The sequence below is a fragment of the Mirounga angustirostris genome, unplaced genomic scaffold, assembly GCF_029215605.1.
Source record: "Mirounga angustirostris isolate CCGP_5_RB_7025 unplaced genomic scaffold, mMirAng1.0.hap1 SCAF_14, whole genome shotgun sequence".
NCBI lineage: Eukaryota > Metazoa > Chordata > Mammalia > Carnivora > Phocidae > Mirounga > Mirounga angustirostris.
Window position 1 is genome coordinate 25912819 of NW_026991722.1, and position 18497 is coordinate 25931315.

Genomic DNA, 18497 nt, shown 5'->3' on the forward strand with positions numbered 1-18497 from the left:
ATGAGCCAGATATGTAAATAATAGCTAAGAAAATATGCCTAGAGAGCTTGATTGTATTACAAGTAGGCTTTAAGGACTCACCTGTAAGATTTGGATCAGAACCTGGATCATAAGTCCTCAGTACCAAATATTATGTTTTATAATAATGTTATATAAAACTCATATTTATTATTCAGAGTGATTCTTTGGTTATCTTTGGTAGCTAGGAGGAAAGTGGTGAGATTCATTCAGTTGCACCTGTGCTTGATTTGTTCTAAACTTTTGTAGAAACGCCACCTCCTGGATATATCAGTGAGGATGGAGAAACAAGTGATCAGCAGTTGAACCAAAGTATGGATACAGGTAAAACTTAACTTTTCAAAATTCCTCAGTAATGACATAGACATTTTTGCCCTCTTTAAAACCCCACAAGTATTATTTTGAGTCTTCAGTGTGGAGAAGTTGGGACATATATCATAAAAAGAACCTTCTATATTGACATAATTATATTTGAACCATCCAAAGGAGGGCCCTGTTATCAATGAAAAAGTTACACATGCTACTCTGCAGAATAATTGTTATAATTTTCTCTCATTAGATTAAATGAAAGTTTGAGAGCACTCCAGTAGTTTTCTGTTTAAGTATTGTGTGCTTCTGTTCAAAGTTTTAGTTACCCGATGAATAAATGTCTTTGTGATGAAAAACCATAATGAGCCCAATAACAGATTTTCTGAGAAATTTGGAGGTGGGGGATGAGGATCAGATTTTCAGTGCTCCTTTAACTTAATAGTGAGTTCTGAATGATAGTAGATTGTTTTCACAAAATACCTTGTACCTGACCTAATTCAATTAATTTCTAACTTTTAGCTATCCACTCCAGACACAGTGGAGAAAAAGTTTTAGCATGTAATAAATATTACACACGTCAGAGCTTTAAAAGAGTTATTATCTAATAAAATGTATAATCCACCAGAACTAATTAGGTTACCAGTGAGGTAGCTGTGGTGTCACTGTAATTGTCTGGTTTGCTGTGTTCCACACTGTCTATAATCTTAAGGATTGGATACTTGAATATCACAGCCTGTCAAATTACACTATCAGCTTTTCTACACAGTTTATACTAAAGCATTCTGTAGTTATGATAATCTAAGTTATTTTTAAATGAATTAATACTGGCGGGGGCGGGGGCCTGGGGACTGGCTTTTACAATAATTCTGTTGTTTAAATCTTTCCATTATTAGACTCCCAGATTAAGAAGCTTCTGCTGTAGCTAATCATACTTGTAACTGTACAGAGTAGTAAATAACCAATAAATGTAGATAATCTAATGATGACTGGAAATCAAACATGTACATCTTAATGCAGATGTCTTACTGCAAATGATAGTTGGCTTTCTAAATATATCTTCCTAATACACCCGTATATGCCAAAGATCGGTATTCCTGAACCAACCATGTTCCTTTTTTGATGGACCACTGCCACTGTGACATTTAAAAGTGAATGCCAAGAAAAGATGCTCAACATCATTAGCCATCAGGGAAATGCAAATCAAAACCACAGTGCCCACTTCACTTGGGTACTTGGGCACTTCACACCCACTACAATGGCTGTGATCAGAAAAGGACAGTGGAAGCGTTGGTGAGGATGTAGACAAGTTGGAGTCTTCATGTGTTGCTGTTGGGAATGCAAAATGGTTGGGTTGCTTTGGAAAAGTTTGTTGTTCCTTAAAAAGTTAAATATAGAAAAACAGTATGACCCAGCAGTTTCACTCCTAGGTATATACCCAAGAAAATTGAAAAGACCTCCACACTAAACTTGTACGCAAACGTTCACTTAAGTATTACCCATACTAGTCCAAAAGTGGAAGCGACACAACTGTGCATCAGATGATCACTGGACAAATTAAATGAGGTATATTTGTATGTCAAAATATTATTCAACCATATAAAAAAAGCGATGTACTGATACATGGTACAACATAGATGAACCTCAAAAGCATTATATTAAGTGAAAGAAGCCAGACGTGGAAGGCCACAGGGATTCCAGTTAGTGCACAAATCCCTACTTGATCATAGAGCTGACACAGAGGAGGAGCAATAAGGTGGAGATAATCAGTGGTTATGATAAAGGGTCAAATTTGAGAAGGGGAGAGTAAGTGGACTCAACTAAAATGGATTCAGTGTTTGGGGGCTTGCTTTGAACCTAACCTAATATTTCTAATTCTGTTACTTTTTCAAAATGATACATACAAATTATTTCTTACAGTGATAATGTGCATATTTGATTCATGAGATGCTAAAAGTTGGTTTAACTACCAGTCTTCTACCTGCTGTCCTTTCCTCTCTCGGTGCCATGGCAAGAAAGTTCTAACTGATGTAGGACCCCAATTTAGAACAAAATGGAACTCTCTTTAAACTCTGGTTTTTTAGAATTGTGGGGATTTTCTAGATACTTCATGAATTTCTAACTGAATTCTCTTACAGTCCAAAATACACTATGCATGATGTGAGTCTTTGGAAATTTGCTAAAAATTACTTTATGCCACAATATGTCTTATTTGTGTTGAGAAGAGTTCCATGTGTAATTGAAAAGAATGTCTGTTCTGCACTTGCTGAGTTCTCTACATCACTTAAGGCATGTTTGATGGTGGTGTTTAGATCTTCCTAATCCTCTCATTTTTTTCTACTTGTACTCAGTAATGGAGAGCAGCGTTAATGTCTCCAGCTCTGATTCTGGTCCTGTCAGTGTTTGCTTCATGTATTTTGAATCTCTGTCTTTAACTGGCACACATTTAGAATGATGATGTCCTTCTGATTAATTGACCCTTGTTGCAAAATGTATCTCCTGTTCACATCACCATATCTTATTTATTTCAGTGGTTGTATGCTATAGCTTTCGTCCTTATACTTTCAGTCTGTCTGTATCTTTATATGTAAAATGTGTTCTTTCTGGACAGCATCGCATGTCCTTATCAATCTCTCTTAATTGGAATATTTAGTCTGTTTTTATGTAGTGTCTTTACTGATATCATTGAGTTTGGGTTACCATTTTACTGTTTCTTTTCTCTTTGTTCCATCTGGTTTTTGTTCCTCTGTTTTTAATTTTCCTGAATTCTTTTAGATTAATCAAATATATTTATGTTTGAATCCATTCTATTTACTCTCTTGACTTTTTAACAGTACCACTTAGTAGTGTTCTCTCAGTGAGTGTTCTCATGATTACAACGTATATCCCAATTTCATCATCGACTGCTTAGGTTGTTAAGTTGTAATATTTTTACAACCTCATGCACAGTGTAAGAATTTGGTGACACTAATTCCATCCACCTGCCTGTTTGTGCTGCCCTTGTCATTTGTCTTACTTATCTGTGTGTATAAACCCCAGAGTATCTTATTTTTGCTTTAGACTTTGAGGTTTGTTTTTTTTTTTTTAATTTTTAAAGGATTAAAAAGTAACTTTTTGTATTGACCTGCATATTTACCATTTCTGCCCTTTCTTCCATTCCTCTAGACATGTGTCCAGTTGTTTTGGCCCTACTTGTTGAAGAGACGTTCCTTTCTCCATTGATTTACCTTGGCTCCATTGTCTATATGTGGGTCTAGCTTTTTGTCTGCTGTTAAGCCAATTCAGTGAATTCATGTCAGATTATCTATTTTTTAATTTTACAATTTCCATTTTAAAGTCTTTATCTGGTAATTCCAGTACCTGCTTCATATGTAGTCTGCTTCTGTTGACTTTTATCTTTTCATTAAGGGTCAGTTTTTCCTACTACTTTGCACGTCTCATGTTTGTTTTTTTAATTGCATGCTGGGTATTACGTCTAAAATAATACTAGAGAGTAATATAGATAATACTCTCCCCTGGAAAGCCTTCCCCTTTTAATCTGATCTCTTCCACATGATTAGGAGTTGAGTTGGATGGGTGATGATTTGATGTTTTAATTAATGTTAGATCACCACAGGCTTGAAGGTAGGGGTAGCCTCCTACCTCAGCAGGTTTTTAGATACGGGTATGGCAAGACTGCAGGATCTCTCACTGCTTTCCAGCCTTTCCCCAAACTTCCTGTGCTACCCTGTACTCAGCTAGAATTGGCTAACTCAGGTTAGAATTGGCTGATGAAGAGGAGGACTATGCCCATGCTTGGGCTTCTCAGATTCCATTTGCCTGCGCTTGGCCATTAGAATATTAGTTGGTTTTTCCTTTGACAAGCCCAGTCCTGTGTGTCTGTGTCCAGACTTGGCAGGCGCTCTCAGTGATGAAGATGGTCCCCACTCCCTGCTTCCATAGGAAGACTTCATCCCCCTCTGCAAACTAGCTCACTTCGACTTAAATAGATGTACAGCTTTTTGGTAACTCTAAAGAAAAATAAAATTGTTTTAGTGTTTCCAGTATTTTCTTATGGTTATTTTGGGAGCCAGGGTTTTTCTCAGTCTTCTACGTTCTAATTATAAGGGGAACCCTGTAGAAGTTATTAATAAAAGCAAAAGAAAAGTACCTTTATTCTTATAAACAGAATTCATGCTCATTGAAAATTTGAAAATGCATAGCACGTAATAAAGAAACATGAGGAAAATGTATATTTTTTGAGCTGGAATTGACATATTACATATAACGTCTTTTTTTCTTTTTTCTTTTTTTGCTTTATCTAATATTTCTACCATTCTATGTCAAATAAAAGAGTATTTTACAGATGAAATTATGCTGCAACATTTTGAATTCTATACCAAGTGGATGTTTATTATAAAAAATTAAAGTTAGGTAAAACAAAGAAATATAAGCATTCCATGTAATTTCCTTCATCTAGTAATAACTATACTCTTAATTTTAAAAGGGTCAGTGTTTATAAAAACTAAAAATAAAAACACAACACTGCAGTGGACATCAGAGAAAAAGAGCTAAAAAGTGACAGAAATTTGCACCTAGGATGTGAGATTCTGGACACCCTATTCCTGACTACTGCAGTAGACTTCTCTGGCTGGTTTCTGGATGCTTTTGAGATACATTGCTGAGGTGTAGGACTTGCTTGGTGATTAGGTAGGGCAAGGTTGAAGGAGTACCCCAGCATGATTCCCAGTTTTCTGAAAGGTCTGTGAAAGCGATGGGTCTCTACTCAGTAAATTAGGTTTTTTAAAGCTTGCTTTTTAAGCCTTTTTGGTCTAAGAACAAAATAGTAGATAAGTTCAGTTCTTTAGGATTTTCTCTGTAATAGGAAAGCAAAGGAATGAATTTAAGACCTGTAAGTCCTTTTGTATGTGCCTTTTGAAAGAATAATTCTCTTTTTATTGTTTCACTTGTGTGCTATTAATTTATGGTTGGCTAATTTACTCAAACTTAATATATTTTTAGCCATTAATTTTGCTTAGGAAATTCCTACTAATTTTAAAATTCCTCAAAAAAATTATAAAATTAAATGCTAAACATGTAATTCATCTCATACTAAATGAATTCCATTTGGAGCAAACACTTAAATGTAAAAAATGAAACCCTATAATTTTTAGTACATGACAATGAGGAATTTTTAAAATAAACTGAGCAAGAAATATGTAACATATAAAACCATCAGAGAAAATACTGACAAATTTGAATAAATAAAATTTAAAATGTTACCCCAACACACCTCTTGGAATGGCCAGAATCCAAACACTGGCAATGCCAAATGCTTGTGAGGATGTGGAGCAACAGGAACTCTCATTCATTGCTGGTGGGGATGCAAAATGGTACAGTTCCTCTGGAAGACACATTGGCAGCTTCTTACAAAACTAAACATACTCTTACCGTATGATCCAGCAGTCACACTCATAGTGTTTACCCAAATGAGTTGAAGATGTATGGACACACAGAAGCGTGCACATGGATGTGTATAGCAGCTTTATTCATAATTGCCAAAACTTGGAAGCACTCAGTAGGTGAGTGGATAAATAAACAGTGGTACTTCCAGAGAAGGGAATATTATTCAGCATTAGAAAGAAATGAGCTACCAAGTAATGAAAAGACGTGGAGGAACCTTAAATGCATATTGCAAGTGAAAGAAGCTAGTCTGTAAAGGCTACATGCTTTATGATTCCAACTATATGACATTCTGGAAAAGGGAAAACTATAGACACAATAAAAAGATCTGTGATACCCAAGGGTCAGAGGGGAGGAAGAGATGAATAGGGGGAGCACAGGGGATTTTTAGGGTAGTGAAACTATTTTGTATAATACTACATGGTGAATAGGTATTATTACATGTTTGTCAAAACCCATAGAATGTACAACACTAAGAATGAACCCTCATGTAAACTATGGGCTTTGGGTGATAATGATGTATCGATGTCAGTTCCTTGATAACAATAAAAGAACCGTTGTGGTGCTAGGTACTCATTGCAGGGGAGATTGATTATACATGTATGTGTACATGGCTATATGAGAGGTCTTGGTAATTTTTGCTCACTTTCGCTGTGAACCTAAAACTGCTCTAAAAAGTAATGTTTGATTAAAAAATTTAATGTCCCCTTGAAAGCTATATCAAAAGAAACCAAAAACTTGGGGAAATACTTGAAAACGAATGGCCAGTCTAATTGATTTCAAAATTTAAAACCACTTACAAGTTAAGAAGAAAAATAATAAATAATAGAAAAATGGACAAAAACTATATGAATGTACCATTTACAACAAAAATAAAAATTAAAAAATGCAGAGTAGTCTCTTTCACCCTATCAGTCAAATAGGCAAATATCAGAAGCTAGTGACACGGTGTGAAGAAACACTAGCTCATAAATTGTTGGTGGAACTAAACATTTTGGGGAGGTACTTTGGCAGTTATAAAAATTTAATACACATTCCCCTTGACCTAAAGTTTCCTCATTGAAAAATGTTTCCTGGGATGCCTGGGTGGCTCAGTCAGCTAAGCATCTGCCTTTGGCTCATCAGGGTCCTGGGATCAAGTCCTGTGTTGGGCTCCTTGCTCAGTGGGGAACCTGCTTCTCTCTCTTCCTGCCGCTTCCCCTGCTTGTACAAGCTCTCCCTCTCTCTCTGACAAAGAAATTTTAAAAATCTTGAAAAAAGAAAAAAGAAAAATGTATTCTACAACTATATGCAAATTTGTATACAAAAATACACAAGGATTCCTCTAGATGTTTTAACTGCCAATATTCTAGTAATCGCTGCCTGAATACTAGGGTATTTCTTACTCCTCATAACCAGAAGTTGCAGACTTCAGTAGCTGCATGAATATATGAGTAACTAATAGGTTAATTATCAGTTAATTTGCCTCTTTGTAAAAAAAGTTTTTTTTTTTTAATTTTTTTTATTTTTTTTAAAAGATTTTATTTATTTATTTGACAGAGAGAGACACAGCGAGAGAGGGAATACAAGCAGGGGGAGTGGGAGAGGGAGAAGTAGACTCCCTGCTGAGCAGGGACCCCGATGTGGGGCTCGATCCCAGGACCCTCGGATCATGACCTGAGCCGAAGGCAGACGCTTAATGACTGAGCCACCCAGGCGCCCCTCAAGTCAGTGTTTTACTTGGTAAACATGTCTGAGACCATGCATCTCTGGCTGCTAAGCACCATGGCGGACAGGGCTAGAAAGGTAACAGCTTTATTTTGAGCAGGGGGCAAAGACAAGGCAGCACTTAACAGCTACATTGTAACTAGATCCTGCATCTGTAAAAAAAGTTTCTAATGAATTGTTTAACTTTTTAAAATTTTATGTGTGATTATAATGAACCATTCTTCTAAATCTGTAATTCTAACTGGTCACTTCTGCGAAGTGATAAGTATTTAGTAGAGGAATCAATAGTTAAGAGATGTGAATAATTGGGCAGTTTCCTCCATTTCTCACAGTAGCTTTGTTTATTTTATATCAGCTTCAGGAAATGGTGAGTTTTAGTTCATTGTTCTAAATATATTTTGACCTTTCTTAGTTGGACCTGTTGTGACTTGCCAACAGATTTTTCAAACTGAAGAACAAAAAAAGAACTTAATTTTCTTATGGAAGATTGTTCTGATTATCACCTGTTCTGTAGTTTTGATTCATCTGTTTATCTGGGGGTTGCCATTCCACCTGTGTCACCTGCTATTTTACGTCATGGTTGTTGCAGTGTGGGCGTAGCGGTGGGGGTCTGACCTGTCTTAGTCTACAGCCACACCATTGCTGTGATATTTGAAGTATGCATGCTTTTTTACATAACTTTCCGAAGATAGGTAGAAAAGATGATCAGAAAACAATGTATTCTGTAATTACATTAATTAACAACATTTGCTGCAAATGTGTTTTAAAATTTAATTACATGGAATTGAGTGAAGTAGTCTCTGAATAATTCTATTTTTTCTCTGTGTGTGTGGTTGTTCTTTTTTCTTATTTTATGTATTTCTGCCCCCTCCCCTTACTTTCTTGATTAGGTTTAACCTGTTTACCCAAAACTGGAAGAAATGGGTAATTTTCTAAGAAATATAATTTACCAAAACTGACTCCAGAAAATATCTTAACAGTGAACTTTCATAGAAGAAGTAGAGCAATGTCCTAGGGTAAACCCTAGAAAATTATTCACTGCAAACAGTTTTGCACAGAATTGTACCAAACTATTAAAAAGTGTTTTATTACAGTGCCAAACTGTTACAGAACATAAAAAAGACATAAAGCTTCTAGATTGTCATCTTGAGGCAGCGTAACATTGCACTTACAGTGTAAATCTGTAGACCAGTATTTTTGAGATTTTTTTTTTAAGATTTTATTTATTTATTTGAGAAGAGAGAGCATGAGCAGGGGGAGGGGCAGAGGGAGAAGCAGACTCCCTCCTGAGCAGGGAGCCCGATGCGGGTCTTGATCGCAGGACCCCGGGATCATGACCTGAGCCAAAGGCAGATGCTTAACCCACTGAGCTGTCCAGGCACCCCTGTTTGAGATTATTGATGCAAAAACGCTAAATAAGGAATTTTATCTCTCATCCCCAAATCCACGTCATACTTAATGGGAAAACACTAGAAGTATCTCCTTAAAGTTAAGAGTCAGTCAAGAATATCCAGCTGTCATGACCGTTTTATCAAAGTGTGACACCCCAAAATGATTGATAAAGTACATGAAAGGTTTTTTAATTCTGCTTAATCAAAATTACGAAGAGTCGTAAGAGATATGAACAACCCATAACATAAAAGGACCAATAGCCCCAGTACATAAAGAGCCTTCTAGAAATCAGTGAGAAGAGTGATCCACATCACTATAGAAACGTGAGCCAAGAGACTATTCACACAAAGGAACTGCAATATAAAGAAGTATAAAGCTGCTTGCTCCATGTCATTTATAAGTGAAATACAAATTAAAACTATACTTGTGAAACCATGTTTTCACCGATCAGTGCTAGTGCTAACACATGAGCTAACACCATTCATCCTGGTAACACCAGTTGCTACTGGGACTGTAAACTGGTACAACCCCTATAGATGACAGTTTGGGCAAAATCTATCAAAATCACTGTTGTATAGCCCTTGGACCTGGCGGTTTCTCTGTTAAGAGAATGATAGGATTGAAAGTATGCAAAATGTACAAGATTAGTCATTGCAATCTTGGTTCATAAAGCAGAAGATTGAAAATAGTCTTGAGTATCTATCAATATAGGATCATAATACACCATAATTTAAGCTTATGTGGCTAATATAGAGAGGGAGAGAGAAATAAGGACACATCAGCATTCCTGAATCAGTAAGTAGAATAAAAGCAAAGTTCAGAACGGTTACTGTTTGTATATAAAAAGCAAGGTGGGGGAGTACAGAAAAATACATTTGCTTGTGTGGTTCATAGAATATTTCTGGAAGAGTACACAAAGAACTGGCAACACTGGATGCCTTTGGGAAGGGGAACTGGGTGGCTAGAAGCCAGGACTGTTTATATTCTTTTGTACCTTGTATATACTGAAACCTTCAAAATTAAATTCCCATATAGCACTTGCGTATTTTGAATTCTTAGGATGTAACTTATCTGTATTATTTGTGATCATTAATTACAACCAGATGTATCCTCATTTTATTCATTTATTATTTGGTCAGAAGTTCTGGAAATACTTGCACATCTATTATAAGATCGAATCCTTTTGTTTCAGGATCTCCAGCAGAACTATCTCCTACTACTCTTTCCCCCGTTAATCATAGTTTGGGTAAGTTGCAAATTCTTTCCCCCCACCGGTTTACACTATGTGAGTAAATTATATGTCTTCTCTGATAATTACTTTTCATATATATGAGAAGCGGATCCCAATGAATAATCAAATGATTGTTCAAATTTGTGCTTTTTAAAAATGGTAATTTGCCTTAATACTATTAAAACTGTTTTCTCCTGGCATAGATGAGCATACAGACCTAATCTTTCTATTCGTGGAAATCATATTCTTCATGGAAAGTGTTATGACCTATTATGGCTAGATTTATATGGGTATGTTTATTTTAGGATGTATTTTGTAATAGCAGTTATTAATATGAAGTGTATATCTATATATGTGTATATGTATGTATACACACACGTGTGTATGGGGGATGGGAGAGGGGTGTGTGTGTGTGTGTGTGTGTGTGTGTGTGTGTGTACGTTGTGTAGTTAATTCTTGGCCTTCAGTTTACCTCAGTATTTCACAATGTCTCTTCGGTTTCTACACACATTAGGAAAAATTTTCATATTTTTCATGATATTCCTTATGTCTTTTTTTAAAAGATTTTATTTATTTATTGGAGAGAGAGAGAGCACAAGAGGGGCAGAGGGAGAAGCAGACTCCCAGCTGAGAAGGCAGACGCTTAACTGACTGAGCCACCCAGGCACCCCTCCTTGTGTCTTTTAATCAAAATTATAGAAGTTAAATTCATGTGGCCCTAGTTTTCCCATTAAATATGTAAATTCTTTTGATTCCGTATTCTGTTTTCACTTGCATGCTTTTTGTGTTTTATTACTTGCTGTTCCTTGTGTATGCGTGGGTTTTCTATTTTTGTAACTAGGGTAACTCACAGAGAATCTCCTGTTAAAATAGACAGTGTCAAAAATATGTCGTATTTTGTATCCTATTATTATGATAGAATTTTTCTTCTATCTTTTGGCGTTTAAGTCCAGTCCTTGCTCCAGCTTTCTTCCACTTCATCCTACCCCAAAATTAGTTTTATTATGCAAGTTGATGTACTTTGCCTGCGATGGTTTTATATTTGAACATGAACTTGGATAAAACTACTAGTAGAACATGAGCCACCGTAAAGTCTAAAGAAGATGTTTGAAGATTAGATGACTGTATGAGTTGGGGGAAATCTGAGACATTGGAAATCTGGTATGATCTAATGGAGACCGGAGTTTGTGGTGTAGATGTTAAGTCAGCTTCCTGAGCAGTAGCCAGGGGAATCTGGGGTAGAGCACGTACAGATAGCTGATGATATTCAGTCTCTTCTTGGCTTGAACTGTTCACACAACATTTCTTGCTTTTATGGGTTTGGTTTTTTTCCCCAGATTTGCAGCCAGTTACTTACTCAGAACCTGCATTTTGGTGTTCAATAGCATACTATGAATTAAACCAGAGGGTCGGCGAGACCTTCCACGCGTCACAGCCCTCACTCACTGTAGACGGTTTCACAGATCCATCCAATTCAGAGAGGTTCTGCCTAGGGTTGCTCTCCAACGTCAACCGAAATGCGACTGTAGAAATGACAAGAAGACATATAGGTATGTGTTTCTCCCTTGTGTGAAGAACCGATGCCGCATACTCATAGTGGGAGCACCATGTGGTTTACCGCATCAAGGGCTTGTGTGCAGTCGCCTGCCTCGTCTGTCATTGTCCGTGCACGGCTTCGCTGCTTTCACAGATCCCACTCTTGCCGTTGGCTTCTGTGTATTTGGCACCCTTGATACTGGGAGGTCCGTCAATTAAAAAAAGGTGTTAAAATTACTTTGCTGAGTCTCTACCAGTCGTAGGATTGTCGTGTTCAGATTTCAGAATAATAATTTTAACAAATCATGACTTTTTTTTTCAGCTTGTTGACATCTAGTATTTCTCCCTCCCGTGAGTTCATATATTAAGTAATTAAATCCGCTCACCATTAATCTGAAGCAAGAGATTTTAAACAAGAACCGCTATTTAATACGTAGTCGAAAAAATAAATCAGGGGATCTCAAAAGGTAGTAGTTCCAATATCCTTTTAGCACGTTTGTGAGGTCAACACTATTTTCATAATGCTACTAAGATCCTATTAGCCTTTTTCACTCTCATTCACTCGTGAATGTACGGTGAAATATTCCAGAAGCTACAAGACGTGATTTTGCAAGCGACTACATGTAGGATCTGCCGAGAATCCAACTCTCTTCTGTTAAGCCAGGCATTAGAGTTGCAAAAACGTAAAGCATTGCTATTCTCACTAGTTTTGGGGGGGAGGGGAAATTGTTATTTTTCATAACCATGTTATTTACATGAATATGTAATAGGTTTATTATTTAGATTTCTAAATGAATTAATACATTTTTTTTGAATCTCAGTTTTAATATCAAGTGTGGTAAGTTTCCATAGATGCAATCCACATAAACAGCGACTCTTTGGGGTCTCCAGTATTTTTTTGGCAGTGAGGTAAAAAAAAAGTTTGAGTGCCACTAATATAACTGAACATAGTTCTCATTACCTTAAAGGAACCTCTTTTAACCGTAGTTTGCTTCTGTTTCTGATGAATTAACCATCGCTTCTTGTGAGAAATAATGCTGGTCACTAAACAGCAAGTGTGATTCTACGCAGGGCTGTGATGTGGCTCTGTGTGGAATTTCTCAGATCTTGTGTGGTGTGTAAATTTTATGTAATCTTAGGTGTCTTGTGGGTAAGGAGGGCTTCCGAATACTCACTCGACCCTTAACTAAAATAGTTCTGTTTCTGCCTGTGTTTTAATTGGGGTTCTGCATACAGATAACAGAAGGTTTTCTCTTCCATATATACTTCTCTACACAATCTTAGATTGCTGTAATTCTTGGATTGTCTTTTTACTTTTGATTTCTAACTTATCGGGTGGTTTTGATCAGAGACTATAGCCTGGAAAATCTCTCCTGTTTGGATTTAATCTTTTCCTGATGGTCAAGGACATGTTTGGTGGTTTTACAATAGTCTGTGGTCAGGAGAGGTGGGTGTCAGGTTCTGTGTTTATGTGTTAAATCTGGACTGTAGGTTAGTTTTCTTGTGTCGCATAACACGTTCCCACACACTTACCAGCCTGAAACTACACAAAGTTGTGATATCACAGTTGCTGCGGGTCAGGAGTCCAGGCATGGGTTAGGAGTCTTCTCCGGGTCTCAGAAAGGGAGACCGTGGTGTGGACTGGGCCGTGTTCTCGTCTGGAGCTTGAGGTCCTCTTCTGAGCTCATGATTGTTGCAGAGTCCACTTCCCTGAAGTTGTAGCCCCAAGGGCCTCATTTCCTGCAGCCTGGCCGCTAGAAGCTGTTCTCAGCAGCTAGAGGCCACCAGCATTCCTTGCCCTATGGACCCTCAGTCTTCACAGTGAGCCACGGAGAATCTCTGCTGTTGAACCCGCTCGCTCACATTTTGAATCCGCCTTCACCAGGGACAGCCCAGTCCTTTCTAAGGGATATCACCTGATTAAGTCAGGCCCACCAAGAGAGAATCGCCTCTTCTTGAGGTCAGCTGATTTGAGATCTTAATTACATCTGGAAAAACTCCTTAACAGCGGCACCTGGATTCATGCTTGACTGACTAATAGAGATGTATACACACCAGGGGTGAGAACCTTAGGTGCTGTCTTAGATCTCTGCCTTTCATGGTTGGCTTTTTTAAATCCTTTTGTCTCTAATATTTTGTATGTATTTGATTTGTTAGATTCTGAAAGAAGTCTGTTAAAATCTTCCAGCTTATTCTTTCCTTACCTAATTCTGCTTATCTGTCTAGGGATTTAGTTGTCACCTTAATATGTAATTTTAAAAAGGGCAAATGATTCCAATGTCTTGATTTTTATTTGCTTTTTTTCTTAACCTTAGTGGGATTGTTAAGGAAATAGTATTTATTATAGTGAAGGTATATTTACCCAGAGTTAATTCCTTTAAACTTAACTCAATTTCTTTTACTTATTTTAAAATAATACATAATTTGTATGAAATTATTTTACTAGCTGTGTACTTTTCTGCATTGTCAAAATACTTTTGATAAGCATGTGTTATATTTGGAAATCAATAAACTCTTTGTTAAAAAACACTTGGAAAAATATAGAGTGGTGTGTTTCACAGTTAGGCTTCAGAAAAGCATCGCTATGGGAAGGGTTATCAAAATAGCTTCCATCATTTTAATACTCGTCCAAGAAGAGACTCTTCCAAAGTCATGCTGAAAGAGGAAATGTTATAAAACTAATCCCGTATGTATTTTGTTTTAGGGAGAGGAGTGCGCTTATATTACATAGGTGGAGAAGTTTTTGCTGAGTGCCTAAGTGATAGTGCAATCTTTGTGCAGAGCCCCAACTGCAATCAGAGATACGGGTGGCACCCCGCAACAGTGTGTAAAATTCCACCAGGTATGGATACACCAGTGTCAGTCGACCCATCCTGTCAACCTGCTGAGCTTTTCTAGTTGCAGTTAATTTTAGGAATCGGGGGATGATTTGCATGCTCATTTTTTAAGATCTGTTGCCCTTTAAAAATTACTGCCTTACAATGATATTCTTTTTACACAGTTTTTACTTTTTTCAATCATAGGCTGTAATCTGAAGATCTTCAACAACCAGGAATTTGCTGCTCTTCTGGCTCAGTCTGTTAATCAGGGTTTTGAAGCCGTGTATCAGCTAACTAGAATGTGCACCATAAGAATGAGTTTTGTGAAAGGGTGGGGAGCAGAATACCGGTATGAAATACATATTCAGTTCTTAAATTTCCACAATGTAATTCTTTTTTCTTCAGTTCTTTCCATCTCCTGAAGTTCCCATGTATCTGTTTTCCTTAAGGTTATGGAGTCAGCAGAGCTTATGCAAAATAACAAAAGGGAGTTGGAGGTCTCTGCACTCACAACTCCTGCAAATGCCTGGGCTGGCATTGCGGAAGGCAGATTTAAGACCTGTTCAGACGTGCATTACTGAAACGTAATGTAGGGTGTGAAATACCATCAAAGGGTATATTTGAAGGCGTATGTCAGTTCATGCAAGGAGAGACATCTTCACTGGGGCTCTGGGAAGGCTTCTGGTAGAGACGGCACACGATCTAGGTTCTGAAAGATGCGTGGCATTTCAGTTAGGCAGGAGGGGTTGGGAAGCTACCATCCTGACACGAGAATGCAGTTCAGTTTGACTGGAGCTCAGAAGGGAAAGAAGAATATGGCTGGACAGCTGAGATGAGACCAGCTGACTATAAAGTTGAGAGGTAGATAGAAGGGCGTACTTGTCCCGCGTCAGGCACTGGGCCGTGTTTTCAATGCAGTACATCATGCATTTCAGCCTGGCTAAGAATTACTGTTTCTGTGCTCTTTTTTTATACGGTTGCAAAAAATGGTTCAAACTAATACTTATTTGGAAATAGGCTTAGAAAAGATTTGATAATTTGCCCAAGGACACTTCGTGAGTGGTGGGGTTGGGACTTGAAAGCTCTCCTTGACTCTTAACACCCTCTCCAAGGATAGTAGTAACAGTTACATAATTGAGTTCTACAGAAGCTAATTTGTCATCAGGGGATAAGATAGGTTAGGTTAGTGCCATATTAAACAATGGATTGGATTCCACATCAGAGAAAGGGAAGACTTCCTTAGCATCTTTAAGGCCAGAACTATAAATAAAATACTTAGTCCTTCTCCAGCTCATACTGCTACTCTCTGGGCACCTGCTGCATATGAAGGCAGAGCAATAGTATTCCTCTTTCTTCTGGCAGTTTGGGCCCTTCAGAATGTATTTCATTTCATTTGGACTCGATTTTCTATCTTCAACAAATTTTGGGAGGTGTGTGCCTCTTGAGAGGGTGAGACTTGAGGTCTGCTGGTTGAATACTTTTATAAAAATATATATTGTATTATATATTTTTATCCTAGATTGAAGACTTGTCATTATTTTGTCCAAGTTACAAGAATATAGATGTTACATTAGTGGAATAATTCATTTAATCATTTCCCTTTTGAGGTATGATGCCTTTAAAGAATGCAGAGTTGCTTTTTGCCGTGGACTTGAATTGGCCTGAGTTGATATTAAAAATTAGATTCAAATGGTACTATCTGATACCAGGCGTTTAGGTCACACTTTTTTTTTTTCTTCACGAGATGAGAATATTACAGAACATGGTAGTAGAAATTTAGTGCAATTAAACATGAACTGCGGGGAGAATTCCCCGTCTGTTTGTAGCTCTCCTGCTAAGGACAGTTTTAATTGGTGGAGAGAGGTGCTGCCCTTTGTGCACTGCAGACTCCGCCATTCTTAAAGCCAGAGAGAATTTAAAATCTGTAATTATGAGAAGCAGTAATATACAATATGTTTTTATTGGTATACAGAGTTAGAGATATATCTACTTTGGGTAATAAACTAGTTTCCTTTAACATTTACAGATCTGAATAATGTCAGGTACTTCTAGATCTGTGAACTCTTGGTGGTTGCCAGGAACCTTTTGTCCTTAATGACACTGGAGCGGAGGAGGTAGAGCTAATGGGTAGATTTCTAAAACTATTTTTCAGTTTCTGTAATACCAGCATGTTTGCCAATATAAAGATCAGGAAATGTAGTAAACAGGAAATATAGATGTGCAAGAATTTATATTTAAGTGAGAAAGATACCTGAGTTAAGTGAGTCAGTACTGAAATGAGTAAATAGGTAGGGGATAAATAATGTCTCGGGTGCATTTGTGTGCCCAAATAAAAAGAGTGACAGCCTTCTGAAACCTACTCCCCTGTTCAGTGGCCTGGATTAAGAATTAGTCCTGAAGATTCAGCTAATCTAGTAGTAAATGATCTGATTGAAGACAAACTGAGAAATACGCAGAATTCAGCAAATGACAGAATCAGAATTAAAAGCGATCTTGGCAAAAGCCCGCAGAAGGCCTGATCTGAGGGAGAGCTAGAAGGCAGGAGGAACTTTCTCTGAGGAGCAACAGGACGAACAGAGGAGGGGAAGATGGATAAGGGTCAGTCTTGCCTCTGCCTCCTGGATGATGTGAGTTAACTTGGGAAATGTGCTGGTGCAATTTTAAGCTGCATAAACCAAAGTGTACTATCTAAATCAAAATAAGGTAGTGAGTTTGTGCGGGTCAGATTTGAGGTTATGCTTTTATGTTCCACGTATCATGTTTTAGAAATGATCGCATATCAGCATGTCTCACAGTGTATGTCTCAGACCCTGAGACAAGGATTCAAATGCAAGGAGTTTATTCAGGAAATGGAGGAAGCACTGGTAAGGAAGGAGGAAGTAGGGAAGTGAGGTAGAGGAGGGAAGGCAGCCAAAAGCATTATTAAGCCATCTGCTGTATTGGGTGGGTCATTAGAGCTATTCCCCTAAGAAAACATGGGAAACAGTAACGAACATGCAGAATTCTCCCACCCAGAAGGAAAGGAAACTGGGCATTTAAATGCCAGTTCCCGTGTCATTGGGTGGGGGCTGCTACCGGGGAGCTTCATTTCCTAGCACTTGTAGTCTGCTACACACGTGGCCAGAGCAGAGAAGTTCTCAGGCACAGAAAGTCAGACACGCACCACTGGAAGTTGGCTAGAGAACACTGAAAACTCTGAAGGGTATAGTGGGGCGCTGACTAGAGAAAACCACATCCTTTGAAATACAGTTTTAAATTTTATTGAACATGTGTCACTTGGAGATGAAGAGTTGATAATGGCCTTTTCTCCTGCTTGAAGGGCTGTCACACTGAAGAAGCAAGCTGACTCACCGACTTACTGTATGTAATAAGGCAGAACGCAGATCAGTACGTGCAAGTGACAGGATGTCATTGAACAGTTTGTAGTTCCCACAGTCACATTATGTCGAAGTACTAGAGGTGTTTCTTATTAAAAGCCGGGGATGTTGCTCATTGGCTTAGTCAGGGAAAGCCGAACTCTAGCTCTGAACATTCTGTGATAAGCTTCGGTCAGAATTCTTTTTTTTTGGTATGCTTGAAATTTGAACCCTGTTCCATTTAGACTTTACTTGGTATTTGAGTATCCTCTGCTCTGTGGTTGATTAGTAAGTAGGGTGACTGTATCTGCCGGTTTGCTTAGGACAGTCCTGGTTTGAGTCTTGTCCTAGCCTGATTATCAGTAGTGACTCTCTTCACGCTTAAAGGTGTGTCAGTTTGGATGGTAAGTAGCCAGGTCACCCTCCTAATTTTAATTTGAGGAGAAGAGAATGTTTTTGTTAATTTCTTTAAAAGCAAAAAAAAAAAAAAGTCATTAGAAATATTTTGTTAGACTTTGAGGATTAAATACTTTTCAAAGTAATAGCTATCCTGACTTAATACTTGTTCAAAAGAATGTTGGTTTTAGTATATACAGCCTTTTAATTTATCTAAATTCTTAATGCCTGTCGCTAAACATCGCCATGGTCTTTTAATTTCATAATTCTTTTCTTGTATTATTCTTTTAAATA

General features: G+C 37.7%; 1 protein-coding gene and 1 non-coding gene across 8 annotated transcripts in view; one reads left to right on the forward strand and one right to left on the reverse strand.

Annotated features, from left to right (window-relative positions):
- SMAD2 (SMAD family member 2) overlaps positions 1-18497 on the forward strand; it is an 84918-nt gene that overhangs the window by 58193 nt on the left and 8228 nt on the right. For 5 of the 7 annotated variants that reach the window (XM_045886761.3, XM_045886760.3, XM_045886762.3 and 2 more), the window contains 5 exons: positions 268-342; positions 10058-10111; positions 11434-11646; positions 14337-14474; positions 14656-14800. In XM_045886761.3, the coding sequence (XP_045742717.1) occupies positions 268-342; positions 10058-10111; positions 11434-11646; positions 14337-14474; positions 14656-14800 (625 nt within the window). The remainder of the gene's footprint in view (positions 1-267; positions 343-10057; positions 10112-11433; positions 11647-14336; positions 14475-14655; positions 14801-18497) is intronic. The other 2 variants (XM_045886763.3, XM_064577639.1) reach the window with 2 other exon arrangements.
- On the reverse strand, positions 7495-7625 carry LOC123853327 (small nucleolar RNA SNORA63). Its single transcript, XR_006793102.1, has one exon. It is a non-coding gene; the product is annotated as a small nucleolar RNA SNORA63 (small nucleolar RNA).